General features: G+C 47.3%; 1 protein-coding gene across 1 annotated transcript; it reads left to right on the top strand.

Moving 5' to 3' along the window:
* Nucleotides 1-9828: 9828 nt before the first annotated feature.
* Nucleotides 9829-10747, top strand: LOC102022930 (calmodulin-4-like). The gene has a single exon (XM_005383839.2). It carries the CDS (start codon nucleotides 9979-9981, stop codon nucleotides 10423-10425), a length of 447 nt encoding a protein of 148 aa, XP_005383896.1. The 5' UTR covers nucleotides 9829-9978; the 3' UTR covers nucleotides 10426-10747.
* The last annotated feature ends 4699 nt before the right edge of the window (nucleotides 10748-15446 follow it).

The following is a 15446-nucleotide window of genomic DNA, read 5'->3' as shown; positions in this document are numbered from 1 at the left end:
ATTATAGAGAAAACGCCCAGGCCATTGGTCACGGACACCTTCATGCATTCTTTACACGGGGATTCAACCCTATCAGGTGATGAAGAGGGTCTGCTTCCTGGTCTCAAGCTAGGCTAGGGTCACAGACAGGTGCACAGAAACTCCACCACAGGGTGTGATAAAGGCTGTGAGCTCGTGTACATAGTGCTGCAGGTGAAAGAGGGAAAGACTAACCCATGAGGGGGTGCAGCTGCTTCCAGGAGCTACTGGCATCTGGATGCACAGACAGAGAAGGGACAGAGAACAGGCTGAGGAGGTGGGCGCTGGGCATCAGTTGCATTGCCAGGGAGGGGGTGATGCTGGGACGAGAGGCGCAGAGATGGCAGGGGATGGAGGACTTGAGTCTGGAGGAAACAGGTGTTTTAGGGGGTGATAGTCCCACCCTCGGCACCCCAGGACCTCGCAGGCTCTGCCTGGGCTCGTTAGCCTCCTGCTGGGACACGTCTTGGCCCTGCTTCGTTCAACATGTGGCCAGGCCTGCTTGCAACCCCACACTTGCTGTCTCTCGGCTTCCCTCAGAGAGTAATCTTTAAGGGGAGGGTGCTTCCCGACTTCTTTTACCCTCCTGTAAACATAGCCTTGCCCAGGGCACAGCTCCATGCCAACTTGGTGGTGCCTGGACCTGCCCTGGCATGGGTGCCCCAGGGGGCAGGCACAGAGTCTCTCAAGGATGGGGCATGGCAGTCCCTGCTGAATGGGCTGGGATCCTGCAGAACAGGTTTGCTGTGGAAAGTTCCAGAACTCCACGAGAGCGACTTTACAGGTCCACCTCTCCCCTAGAGCAGCCATGTGGAGGGGCCTCCTCCTGAGAGGGGCTAAGCAGTGGAGTCTCCAGGAGTAGCGGGCAGCAATGGCTCCACTGAGGTCCCAGGAGGGTAAGCCCTGAACTGTCCTCAGGCTGCAGGGAGAAGGCACTAATCTCTTAGGTCTCACTGCTCCTACTTGTTGAAGGCAGTGCCCTCTGTCAGGCCAGGGTCCCCAGGCACAAGCACAGAGACTAACAAGTATCATCAGGAAAAGAAATATTGTCTGGGCCAACCCCATTTCTATTGTAGTTCCTATGCTTATAAACACTTTCTGTCTCTTTTCTATCCTGACCACACATACATCTTTCTCATACCTGACCCAAGGGTCACTGTCCCCTTGCTTTGCACTGTCTGTGTTATAAAGAGCCTAGGACCAGGAGATAACAGATCTACTCTGGGTCTGAGTCACCATTTATTTATTGAATGCTCAGCTGTCCCAGAGCTCCTCACCTTCTGTTGGCAGGAAGGAATCTAAAGAATTTTGAACTAAACATGAAGATGGTCAAGTCAACTCTTGTGGAACAAACCAACGTTTGTACGGGTTGCTCCACAAGCCCTTTTCCGTTTACTTCCCACGGCAGCCCCATATGGTAAGGAGACCAATAACCCCTTTGCAGTTGGTAGAGCAAACACGCAGAGAACTGTTGTTTCTCCAAAGGCCCAAAGCTAGTAAGCCATAGGGCCAACTTACGAACTGGGCTATTCTGCTTCCTGGGCAAGAGACTTTCTCAGGGACCCAGTCCTATGAAGCCCAAGACAGAGTCCTGACCACCTGTCATTCTCCCTTTTCCAACTACTATTGTCACATCTGGGGGCAAGGTGCATTTTCATTCCGGATCTCCAAACAACTGAAGATCAAAAGAATCTTCCACCACAGTTGGCCTAGGAATGGCAGAGGAGGAGGCCATAGGAAACGCTTCCCCTCCAGAAGGTCCCATGAGTTCTGCTGTTGGCAACATTGAGGATCAAGAAAATAATCTCTGTCTCTTCCCTAATTTTCCTGCACTACTGTTGACTTGGACTGTTTGGAAAATGCCTTATCTCTGAGGTCTACTGTTTCCCCAGAATTTAGCCCACGGCTCCAGCCGCACTGCCTCATCCCAAGGAAGTCTGGACTGCATCTAATCAGATGCTAGAGAAGGCTAATGTGGTCCTAGTTCATAGCCAGGAAACCTGTCCTCACCACTGTTGGCATGTTAGACACAGAATCTTGTGTTTTCTGAAAGTCAAGTACATGAATTCCAGGTCCCAGGGAATGTAACAAATAATATTATGATTTAAATGCTCCACTCTGGGACCGAAGAGTCAGACAGCTTCCCACATTCCCGTGTAAACCCCGGACATTCTGTGCTTTGCTCCTTCAACAGACCAAGAATTTCCCCACAAGTGAGCGTATTTATTTACCCAACATTGATGAAACTGCCATCATATTCTCCGTGTTTCCCAGGAGAGGTTTTAAAAGGCACAAAATTTGAAACTTGAAAAAAAAAATCAACATTTTATCATGTTGCAGCAACTTTGAGAAGATGAAAAGATGGTTTCTTGTGTATCATTAAAATAAAGGGAACAAAAGACTGCTGCTGAAACCTTGCTAGGGGGCTCACATGGTATTGGAGCCTGGAGCCATTTTCCCCAACCTTCCTGTCTGGTTGGTCTTAACCCTCCCAAGAAGGTCCAGCCCACCCTGACTTCTCAAGCAAAGCTGTTGGATGCATTTAGGAGAAATTCAATTCTTGCATGAGATGCTTTTCTTTTGCAAGGCCCCTGGAATGGAAAACCAACAATTTTAGTTTCGTTCAACCAGGTATGCTTTTCTTGATTCCATTCTTTCTTAAAAATGAAAGCTTTCTGAGGCATGGGGTTGTGAAAAAAAATTAATGAACCATTATAAAATGGTAGGTGCTTTAAAACAAAGACCTTTTAAAATATTTTATTTACACTCACCACACACACACACACACACACACACATAACTGGTATGTCTTTAGTTGTGCTGTCGTAGCAGCCTCGATGTCCCAAAGTCCTGAAGAATAGATTCAAAATGTTTCCCTTTGGGGAAGAGCCAGAGGTGCACAGCGCCAGACCAGTGAAGTAGGTGGATGAGGGCGCACTGTAGTGTTTTCACAAGCTTGCCTTTCTGCTGGATGACACTGCGCAATGACATGCACTTTGTTTGTTTGTTTTACTTTTAATAACACCTGTAAACACACCCGAGAAAGAAGACTTCCGGAACTGCTTCAGAAAGTGGCAAGAGTTATGGGATAATTGTGTGAGAAGCAAGGGGGAGGACTCTGAGGGGGACTAACCGTAAAATGTCTTTCACTGTAACATATTTGATTTAAACACTCACTGTATATTTTGAGAATATATATATTACGTAGTCTATCTCATCTTGTTCATTCCCTTTCCTGTATATTGGTACTTTCTGAATTCATGCTCACATCCTAAGTTTTTGTTCATGCTCATGTAGTCCCATTATTAGTGTTAATATGATATACTGCCTGACTACTTAGAAAAAGCTGCCCCGTTTGATCTTTCCCCCAGCAATGAAGGGTGGTATTAATTTCCCTATATCTTTTCCAGCAGTAGGTATTTCAGCTAATTCAATTTTTATCCACCAAATTGGACATAAAATGATATTCCATTATTATTTTAATTTTTCTTGTGTACTACCAAACCTTACCGTCTTTTAATTTGGTTGTTAGCTACTAGAATTTGTTCTTCTGTGAACTTATTATTCCCATCCTTGACCCATTTTTCTATTGAATTATTTTAGTTTTGACAGCTTAAGAGCTCTCTTTGTATATTAAATCTTTCATGATTTGTCATTTTCCTTCAGATCTATCATTTTTCTTTCTTTTTAGTCTTTCTTTGCTGCTTACGTAAAAGTTTCAGGTTTTTTCTGCAATCATTGCTTGATATCCCTCGAGGATTCATCCAGGATCCCCCACCTCAAGATGGCAAAATCTAGCCAGGCATGGTGAAGCGTGCCTGTAATCCCAGTATTTAAGAGGCTGAAGCAGGGAAGATTGCCATGAGTTGAAGGTCAGCCTGGACTACATGGTGAGACCTTGTCTCAAAAAAGCAAAAAAAGGAAAAAAAAGACCAAAATCTGTGGATGCTTAAGCCCCTCCTATCAATACTTACTTATAACATACATTCTTTTGTACAATCTACTTAAAACATCTAATACAATGTAAATGTTATGTAAATAGTTGTTATCCTATATATTATGTCATTATATAGAATAATGACAAGAAAATAACTGTACACGATCAGTACAAATGCAATTCTTTAAAGAACATTTTCTGTCTGCAATTAGTTGAATTTGTGAATCTAGAACCCACAGATGAGGAGAGATTATCATATATCTATATATCTATATCTATATACCTATAGATATAGATACATTATGATAAACTTTCTTTTGTAGCTCTGGGGCTCACAGGACTGTTTAAACATGTTCCTAGCTCATATCCATCTATTTGTGTTTATTTAGATCTCAGTTCCCCCAATGTAGTTTTGTATACGAGTCACAGCAACTAGTAGAATAGTGCTAGTCCCTGGATTTATCCAGTGCTCGGGCTCATGGCAGTCTCCCTGCTTCTGAATCCAAAACTTACTTACTGGAAGCTTTGAGCACTGCCCTCGAACATTTGATTTATTATGGCTTTTAGATGAAAGCTGCTGATTTACAAAGTTGGCTAATTTCTTTTTTCCTGGCAGCTCTCGGCTCTGCCCAAAGTTCTGCCACTAATAGCTGTGAGACAAAGAGGCGCACAGGGCACGCCGGCAGACGACTCCGGGGAGAGTGACAGCGCCTGCAGGCAGCAGGTGGGAAGGATCGCCTGGTGGACTGAGGCAGATCCAGACTGCTCCAGACGTGGCCTCACACCCCGGGTAAGTCTGTGCACAGGGCTACAGGGTGACAGCACCGAGGGTCACACTGTTCACCTCTCACCGCTGGAAGCATCTGCCGCCTAATTTGTTTTAAATGATGGGGAATGGACTATATAGCCCATTTATGGATAAATGCATAAGGAATCTGGAGAAATTCCTCACTCAGAACACTCCCATGGAAAGTCTTACACGAGTAGAGGACGGATGAACAGGCCCCGAATCTGACACACACAGGTGTGTCCATGCTGGCTAAGAGCGGGAAAGATTACTCTTGCCAACTACGCCAACAAGTCTGGGCAGACTGCAGGCATTGAGTAAATAGCAGCTCTCGCCAGCCTCAAGGCCTGTCCTTACCTCAAAACACACAGACACAATAATCTCCATGGGAGCAGGGCCTCTGCTCTTTTCCCAAGGAACCCTTTTGTTGATTGCATCGAGATCTACACGGGAACAGTGCTCTCCAAGTTAGGAGTCCTCACCACATGATAACTTCCTGTCAGTTATGTCCATTCACCCAATTTGCTGGATGCGTATGGAGCACAACCAAGGGTCAGGCACTGGGGGAGCCTGCCTCTGGAGTCCGGCAGGTGGTGTGCGTGGCGTAGATGAAATCAGTGCTCCTTGACTCTGCTTCAGGCTTTCTGGGGACTTGAAATGGCCAGATGGGCCACTGTGAGAGTACTTATCCTTCGGCAAGGGGCAGGGATGCTTACAGGGGATGGACACCTGACTGGGACATCACAGGGAGCTGGTACAGGGTGATGGGGTGGGTTAGTGCGAGCTCTGACTCACCAAGGGCTCCCTGCAGCCAGGCTCTGATCTAAACTTTCCTTGAGCCGCTTTCACCCTTGAAATGACTGGGTCTAATAGTAAATCGCCTTTCACAATATAGGCCACTAACACCTGGGGAAGCCGCTTGCTGAAGGTTGCATAGGTAGGAAAATGTAACAGCCAGGACTCGTCCTACAACTGTCTGATTCCAGCTACTGCACCCCATGTCACTGCCATAGAGAGAACAGGGAGCTGTGTCGAGGGGGACACGGGACAGGCAGCTGGGAGCCCGCCCTCTGTGAAGGCGGCATAGTGGCTCACCCTTTCTACTCCTCACCATTTCTACTCCAAGATTTTGGGGGAAAATCTTGGAGACCAATGAGCTTGTGAAGCTGGTCCCAGTTCTCCCCCGTGGATCACATTGCAGAGAGACACAGTGGCTCCACACACACCCCTTCTTCTTTTCCCCCAGGGAGCCAGGCCACACCAACACCATGGAGAAGGCTCAGGTGCCAGGGTGAAATCAGGTTCCTGTAAGTCATCTGAGCTGAAGGAGTCCCAAGCTGGCCTGGGCTCCAGGACCTGTTTGACTGGTTTCTTAGGAGTGTTTCACCCACATCAGCCAAACACTAATGGGAGCTTTGGAGTGTGTATCTTGTTTCCAGGGGTCAAGCTCATGTGACAGCGAAGTTGGCTTTAGCCATTCCTTCTAAATGCCTGAACAGAAAGACAACCACCCCCCACCTCTTCCGACACAGTGCACACAGCCACACGTGTGAACACGCATGTCCATTGCATGCACACATACACACAGCAAGCCCATATGATGTACCCACAAACACATGGCACACAAATACCAATACATATACACATACAGATATGTATGCACACACAAATAGACATGCACACACATGGGTATACACCTACACACATGCATACACAAACACACGTATATGAGATAAGCACACACATATGCACACAAAGCTATCATACATGGCAATTTGGTGCTATGGCTGCACCCTCTCCCCTCCTACCCTCAGGGACGGGTCCAGCAGCCTGGGAGAGGTCTTTCTCCTTCCTCTGCCACTTAGGGAGGGTCTTCCTCTCTCCGTAATGAGGAGACGTTTTCTCCCCCAGGTCTGTAATTGTTCTCCTGGGAAGAGTCTGTATCCTCATGAAGGTAGTAAGCGGAAAGGCGGAAAGGAGGGCACATGTCCTGGGAGGAGTGTCTGCACCCTACAAACCCGATCTCCTCTCCCCTGCTAACCGCAGCTCTCTCTCCTTTCTCCATCTTAGCAATAAACTCCAGCCTCTGCTACTCAGCCTGAGCTCTTCATAACCCTTGCACCTCCCTGTGTCCCTCACATACTGCCCAGAGGCACGGCTGCCGTCGCTGAGGATGAATGGGACCCCTTCTTCCCCGCTGTAACTAATCTGCTCCGGGTGTGCCTCTCAAGCGGCCCCAAGGGAATGAATGTGTGGACAGGAGCGAGTGGCGGGCCCCCAGCCTTGGGCTCCTCATGGGATAAATACCATCCCTTGTTTCTTTGATTACACAGGTATCCTCAGGAGTGGTACAGCCTGAAACTGCACTTCAGCCAGAAAGACAACTGCAACAGCCATGCTCTAGGCTGGACTCTGCACCCAGGGGGTTGTGCGTTATACCATTAGACAACGAAGCTTAACTAGGTTTTGGCAACTAATGTCAAGTTATCACCTTTCCTAACTCCTCGTCTGACTGTGTCAAGCCCCTGTACTGTGGGTCACTTGTGCATGGCTATCCCTGGTTCTGACTCAAAGAGGAAGGGAAAGAGACTACCACCCTTGGAGATCGGGAGGCCTGGTGAAAAGAGACAAGAAACTACTTCAGGGTCTAGGAATGCCCTGGAAAAAGCAAGCATGGCCTTGGAGAAGAAGCAGGACCCCCATGCAGTAGAGGATGGAGAGGCAGTCAGAGGCCTTAGAGACTTTCTGGAGACTCGCTTTCTTTCTCTGTAATACAAGAATCACCTAAAAATTATCACCTTCCTATCCCATGGTGGGACCGAACTAGATGCTTTTCTAAAGGAGGTCTCACTGTGTATGGAATGGCACTGGTAAAAGCCAGTGTCAAAAGCCACACTAACATTCAGAGCGTTGATCTGCTGGATTCATCTACAATTTAAAAGTGGACCAACCTCATTTTTCAGTCCAACCAAGAAAACTGTAATAAGAAAACTGTGACCTTTAAGTAGATCGCTTCTTGAGGTTTACATCAAATGAGAACAAGCTTATCCTAGAACATGAAGTTGATCATTGAATAACAATATCTTCTGTTGGTCGTGGACTTTACACTTTGATCCTAAGTAATCTTGTTAGATATGGTGAATGTATCATCCTAATTAATAGTGTAGATGTTGAGACATATTGTACTACATCAGGGATGGAACAGGAACTGGGAACCAGGAACTCGAGACTCCTGACATGGTTTCAAATCATTATTCAATACCCAGGAAAATAAGAAGACAATACTTACTGCACATTTGGATTTTAATCACAGGCCCTGGTGATTAGAAACAAGAAGAAAAGCAAATTTCAAATACAGATTGCTATTTTCAAATATTCTTTTAAAAATAAATAAAGGAGCTGGGTCGCATCTAGTTATTAAGAGTTCCACCCTTCCTGTGGCTCTTACAGAGCAGGGTTCCGATCACCAGACTGGAATGACACTCTCCACCCAATACTGGTTTTCAGTTTCATTGGGAAATTGGTTATTTAATATTTATTCAGGCCTCTGTACTATTCCAGAACAAAGATGAGATAATCATCCTTCATCCTGATGCTTTTGTAAAAAGAGTTAGATAAGTGGGATATTTCTCTTTACATCTAGGTCCTCCTGAACCTCAGAAGTGAGGTGAGGATGAGAATGCTCATTCTGTTTCACTGGCTGAGCCAGAGAGAGGGGGAATTTGTACATTTTTGTGGGGGAGAGTAAAGGAGCTGTTTTGTTTTACTACAGGCAGTGGTTGGGTAGGGAGAGGATGGGGATCTATGGAGATCAAGAGGAGATTTGCTTGACAAATTCATCATGGTGATTCCATGGCAAATGACTCCTCACAGGCATGGGTTCTAGTCCTGGATGGATTTGACACCAGTCCCCCAAGGGCGGAACTCTTGTTCCAAACCCTGTGCTCCAGACAGTGGGCAGGGGTGGGTTTCATTCAGAAGGCAAATGAGATGGATGGTCCTTGGAGTTCCCACAGAGGTTACCATGCTTAGGGCTGATGCTTAGTAAAACCACAGGAAGGCCGAGTTCTCACCCTAGCAGTCCCATTCTGCGTCCTCCTGCCCCGCGACAACTTCCAGGCTGGCCTTTGATGACCGTTTACTGCCTCCAAGTATCCAGGCAACTCTGAGGAAGGACCCCAACCTCAGTGGTTTTCTCCTCTATGAATGAAACACATGCTGCTCATCTCCAAGGCCATCAGCACAGGCAACCTCAGACTCCGCTATAGAACGGAATAGTGAGAATCACTGAGCTGGAGGGGGCGGATCCTAGGTGGAGGATAAAAAGCCGTTTCCTTGCATTTGAAATCATGCCTGTAGTGGAGCATGTCTGTAATCCCAGCACTTTGGAAGCTGAGGTAGAATGGCAAATTTGAGGTCAACCTGGGATAAGTAGAGTGCCAGTGCCCAAAATCCAAAAACAAATAGCATCTCAGCACTAGCTACGGCTCTGACTGCATCCAGATTCCTTGCTTTCTGGAAGCTAAAGGGTTCCCAAAGTGAAGTGAACTCCATCTTGTGCTCTAATCTGTTGCCTTCTCTGAACTGGGAATTTGCTAAAGCCCATGGTTGCCTCCGGTCAAGACTCCCTTCCAGCCACTTGCTTCCACCACCCTCAGGGAAAGAGCAGGAAGGAGCCAGGAAATAGCAAATGCAGCTCGCACTCCTCAGGGATGCATACCCTTACCCCGGCCCCTTTCTAGCCTCAGTCATGCAGAGTCGGTGCAGCTCCTTAAAGCCATGGGCTTGGTCAGGATGTCTGTGAGAACAAGCTGCAGGGGACCTGTACCCTGGACCAGTGTCCCTGCAGTAGGGTGACCTGCCCTCAGGGTCAGGAGAGGTTGTTAGGTCTATGATCCCATTGCCCCCGTGGCAGTCACCTCAGACTCTTCCTGTAGGCCCTCCCACTCCAGTTCTTGCATTTCTTGTCTGCAGCTGGTGTGTCCCTCCCTGGGAGGAGGATCTTGCCTGAGGACAGATGAAGGGTGGGGAGCCTTCCTCCTCCCTTTGCACTAATTGCAGAAAAGGAGGGGGTTCCCCTACCGAGCAAGACTGCCTTATATGTCTGCCCTCAGACAGATGCTGCTGCAGATCTCGGTGGCCTCCTTGAGCTCTGGACCACACGCCCTGGGAACGGCAGGTTGACACCTGTTTGGCAGCAACCTCAGAAGCTTCACGAGGTTCCAGAGACACAGGCATGGCCAAGGAGCTGTCTCAAGAGCAGGTGGCCTCATTCAAGGCAGCCTTTGACAAGGCTGACTTGAATAAAGATGGAAAGATCAGCATCCAAGAGCTGCGTGAGTTGGTGAAGAAGCTGGGCAAAAAGGTCTCAGAGGAAGAGCTGGAACTAGTCATGCAGGCTGTGGACAAGGACGGTGACGGTAGCATCAGCTTTGAGGAGTTCCTGGATGTGATGAAAACGCAGATGAAGTCCCTGGGCAATGAGGAGATGCGGGCCGCCTTCCATGCCTTTGACGTGAATGGTGACGGCCACATCAGTGTGGAAGAGCTCAAACAGACCATGGCCAAGCTGGGGGAGCATCTCTCTCAGGACGAGCTGGACGCCATGATCCAGCTGGCGGATGTGGACAAGGATGGGAAGGTGAACTATGAGGAGTTCATGCGGATCATCAGCCAGAAGTGAGGCTTTACCCTGTCCCTGTCTGCCTGACTGGGCTGCAGGTTCCGGGGCCTCCTCAGGGACCTTGCTTTTGTGGTGGGGCTATCAGTGGAAATTCTAGATTGGTGGATAGGAAGTTACCTCATGGATGAGGAAGACTTTGTTCTCTGGGGCCTGGAAGATGGGTGGTCTGGGGCTGCTAAAGAGCCCCTCTCTGCCTACTGATTCCCTGGGTGAAAGGAAGCCTCTTTGGTCTGGTCCCTCCTCCTTTTCCTACAGTGTAATGGGCGTTCCCTACCTCACAGGGCTGTTGTGATGATCTAAATAAAAGGAATGCAAAGCCCAGTACGTGCGTCGTGTTTGATTGGAAAGCCAAAATTTCAGGAGCCACCAGATAGTGCGTTTAGGATCGTTTCAAGCCTCAATCCCTTTCACTGGTCCTGGTGGCAAGTGCTGGTTGAGTGGTCCTCACAGCTGACCTCTTACCTCCCCTAATGTCCAAGGAAGAGGAGAGGTGAGTGGTGGTACCGGGCAGAGGGGAGTGGAGGAAACATTTGTCTTTGGCCGTAGAGTTTTCCTGAGATGTTGCGTGAGGACCAGGCCCGAGCTTGAGTCCGGGATGGGCAGTACCACCTGTGGGTGCACCAAGAGGGAAATGAGCTCCACAACAGCCTGCTGTGCTGGAACCCCAAGTGGGAAAGAGGAGTGTGTCTCTGTGTGTGTATTGTGTCTGTATATGCCCAAGTGTCTGTGTTTGCCTGTGTCTCTGTGTCTGGCTATGTCTCTGTGTGTATGCTGTGTATGTCTGTGTGTATGTGGGTATATATGTGTGTCTTTGTATGTCTCTGTGTGTCTGTATGTGTGTACATGAGTGTCTTGTGGATGTGTGTGTACATCTGTGTGTATATGCACGTATCTGTGTGTGTGCACAGTTGTCCTGTATTTCAGATACACAGTCTTACGATATTTTTAAAAGGTGGAGTCCTGAAGATAAGACACACTGTGAATGGGAGCCAAACAGTCAGTGGGAAAGTGGCCAGGGAGGAGGGCAGTATAGTGGGCAAAAGCTAGGGCCTGCCCCTGGAGGTGGGAGCCACTTGGTACATGCAGAGGGCGGAAATCTGAGGGGAGGTGTTGTCAAGGCGGAGAGCATTCACTGCTAATCCCTGAGGACCTGCACCCGACAGCTGCTCAGACCTCCTGGCCTTCTGAGATTCTGACATTGCTTTCAGGTCTTCTGTCTGAGGGACACACCCCAGAGAGGAGTCGGGAGAGCAAAGATGGTGCAGAAAGAAGACTGAGACCTTGGTAGCCACCTCCCAGCCCTGAGTTCAAGCAGGGCCACTATTTGCACTTGCATTAGGGTAGTGCTGCGTGGTTTTAACTTGAGACCAATAGCCTGCTTGTCTTCTAACAAGCCTGGGCTTTTGCTTCCTTCTCCACAAAATGGGCTTTTCTTTGGTGAGTGAAATGTTAGCTCAAAGAATTAGTGATGCTGCCCTTACCTCGCCCACTGTGGCAGCTGTTCTCGCCCGGGGCGGAGAGAAGCAGAACCAGTCCTCTGAGGAGGTATTGCAAAACCCGGTGCCCGGTGCTCCCACGTTCTGCACACCTGTGGCAGGCGTGCACCTGGGGTGGAAAAGGGAAGGAACGAGGGCTGGGGCTGGGTGGTGCCTGGGGAGGGCAGGACAGGGGGAGCGAACCCCGGTTCCCTCCTTGGTGCGCCAAGAGCGGGGAAGGCAGCGGTGAGAAGAAGGGCTTGGTGCAGGGTGACGTGAGGTAAGGATCTAGGACAGAGATAGCCGCGGGCTCAGTTCCCAAAGTAGTGATTGCTTAATGCTGAAGAAGTCCACAATGAAGTTTTCCAGGATCTGTGTAGGAAAATAAAATAAATTTTAAAAAGAAAAAGGCTGTGTACTCATTTTTAAAATACTGAGAATATGTTCTCCCTGTATGTCCAGGGTCAAGCGCCCTTTGCGGCAGCGATCATCATAGCAGAGGAAGCTTCTGGGTTTGGGGGCTTTGGTTTTTTTGCTTCATGCCCTTCCTCTGTGAGTGGAGAGCTTCCACCTCCTCAGATTTATTTTGGAGTGTTACTGACCAGTGAGGTGTGGCGTCTGAGAACAACCACATGACTCTGAGGACAAAATTGATGTTCTTTGCTTTTATTTATTTTTATTTATTTTATTTTATTTTTTCTTTTTCTCCGGTACCGGGAACCGAACTCACGACCTTGCGCTTGCCAGGCAGGCGCTTTTGCCGCTGAGCTAAATCCCCAGCCCCATTCTTTGCTTTTAAAAAGTACTTTTCCTGTGATCTTCCCTGATTGTGAAGTTAGGTGGCTCTTACATGAGAATAAGAGACGCTAAGCTCAGGACTCCAGTTTCCTCTGGAAAGGGGGCCCGGCTTTGGTGAAGGTACAAGGAGGGCCTCTAAGGGATATGATCTGGGTGAATACCACATAATGTTAGCTATCTTATTCTCTATACTTTAGTAGGTCTAAAAATATTTTATACTAAAAATAATACAAGCTCATCATGAAAGATTAGAAATTACAGAGGGACACTTAGAAGAAAATAACCTTCCCTGCTGGGTCGCACCTAAAGAAAATAAGTGTTGCTAGATGTTTCCCGTGAGAGAAGTCTAATTTCCCTTCCAGCTCTGACTCTAGTAGCCATTAGCTGACTTGGGGAAATGAGCTTGCATTTTCCATTTAACCAAATAGGCATCTAATCATTCCAATTTCTAGAGTTGTAGGGCTGGGCAAAATCTGGGAAAGTTTGAAGAATGAAGTTAATGGCATTTTCTATAGCAGCACCACCGACACTATATGCACACGCATTTCCAGGTTTGTCCCACCGGTTAACGCTAGGCCCTGGGCTGGAGCTGGGGCTCAGGGATACAGTACTCACCTAGCGTATGAGGTGGTCACCAACACTACAAAAATAAATGCATGAATGAATGACCATAAGCTCTTTTTGCAATGGTCACCCAAGGGCCAAACCTTTGAGAAGAAACACACTGGGACAAAAGTTCTTCGTCCTACAAAGGAGGGTCATTATCCCAGAGACCCTCATTGTCTCGTTAGCTGGCTGTGCCACTGTCTCTGCGGCAGACAAACAGTTACCTGTTGAGTCTTCTATTCCATCAAACCCTAACCAGTAACTTAGAAAAAGAACAGAACCAACTGTTAAGGGAACATGCTAGAGAAAGTAGCTAAGATTGATTTACAGTGGAGCCATCAGGAGACCAGGACCTAGAGATAGATGATTATAAGAGTTCCACATGCTCACTGAAAAAGAATTCAAGAGCATAAGATAAGTGCAGGGGAACAGAATGGGGAACCCCAAAATTTGCCACTTTGGCATAGCATTGTTTTGACCAATTAGATGAGCAGATGCAGGAGAAATTCTCTGCCTTCCCCCTCTCTCCCCAGAAGCAGGTCATAAACTTCCCTTTATGAAGTATCTCCCTCTCCTCTCCCATACCAGGAAGAGGATAACGACTCAATCATCAGAGACACCTTGACCAAAGGAGCTGGCTTGACATACCTTAACCAGATAATTCTTCTCTTCCACCAGTTTCTCCCATACATTTACCATCCTGCAACTTACAAGGAGTTCCATACATTTACCATCCTGCAACTTACTGTGTCTAAGCTCTTTTCCTTTGTTTTATTACTTCTTCACAATGTATCATCCTTTGTTAAAATTGTATACAATAGTACCTTGGTTCATGAATTTAATGCCATGATTCTGGTCACAGAATTTGGTTACAACAAGAATCATGGAACGAATTCTGCAACCAGAATCGTAGAATTGAGTTTGTGAACCGAGGTACCACTGTATAAGTTCCTACACCTAACCACTTCTTCTGAGTTTTTTCTTCTTTTCTGTGACTCTCTTGTATGTGTGCATAACAAGCCTCTTTTTGTTTAATTCACAGATGCCAGTCACTGACACAGAGAGTGGAGGTGTTTCCCTCTCCTACATAAGCACAGCCTGAAAAATAAAATGTAGGAAGTAAAAAAGCTCAGATAACTTTCTACTCAAAGATTATGTGTAAGTTTTTTGGCGGGTACTAGGAATCAAACTCAGGAGCTTGCGCTTGCGAGGCAGCTGCTTGTGCCGCTAAGCTGTATGTGTAAAATTTTAAAAACATAATCCTTTTTTTTTTCTTTTTGTTTCTTAATTCTTTCCTTTCTCCCTCCCCAAGCCTGCTTTCCTTTTTCCCTCCCTCCCTTGCTTCCTTTCTTTCTTTGTACTAGGGATTGAACCCAATGCTTTGCACTGAGCTACACCCCTAGTCCTTTGAAAAATGTTTTTATTTTGAGACAGGGACTTGCAGACTCACCCAGGCTGGGCTGAAATTTGTGATCCTCCTACCTCAGCCTTTGGACTGCTGGGATTACTGGCACATGCCACCACATCTGGCCTTTTTTTCCCCTTGTCATCCACTCATATATATCTATTTGAATGTGTTTTTTCCTTTCCAGAAATATCATACTAATGGCTCTATAAACTATTTTTTCTACACAATGTTATACCGTGGGCATGTTTTCCCATAAAAAATAATAGAGATACACACCATTGCTTCTAGTGGTTACTTAATACTCCTTTAAATGTCCTACCTGTGACCTTCAGAAATGAGATGGAAAAATATGTAAATCCCAGGACCTGCTGCATGTTACCTATGTCAACTTTACCTCTCTGAGACTCAGTCTGCTTACCTGGAAATGAGATGCTAGTACCTCAGTCACCAGACTCCATGAAGCTTGTACTGTAGGTGGTGCCCGTAGGCAGCATTAGTGATTGCTCCAGGCCCACTCCTCAGCAGCCTGATCATGGAGCAGGACCAGCCTGGACCTTTGGAGGGTGCTGTGGTGAGTGACCCCCTAAGTTGCTATCTGTCTGTGGAGTCCCACACAAGGACTAGCACAGTCCCTGTCACATAGTAGGTGCTCAGTACAAACCGTGAGTGTCCTGACATGTCCTCCAGCTGCACAACACTCCCTCAGGTGTGACAGTGGATGTGGGGTGAAGGGA

The sequence above is a fragment of the Chinchilla lanigera genome, unplaced genomic scaffold (genome assembly GCF_000276665.1).
Source record: "Chinchilla lanigera isolate Chin_1 unplaced genomic scaffold, ChiLan1.0 scaffold00020, whole genome shotgun sequence".
In the NCBI taxonomy this organism is placed as follows: Eukaryota; Metazoa; Chordata; class Mammalia; order Rodentia; family Chinchillidae; genus Chinchilla; species Chinchilla lanigera.
This window is presented reverse-complemented; position numbering and strand designations above follow the sequence as displayed.

Coding starts and splice junctions, on each gene's coding strand:
- LOC102022930 (XM_005383839.2), top strand. CDS start 9,979: ATGGCCAAGGAGCTGTCTCAAGAGCAGGTGGCCTCATTCAAGGCAGCC.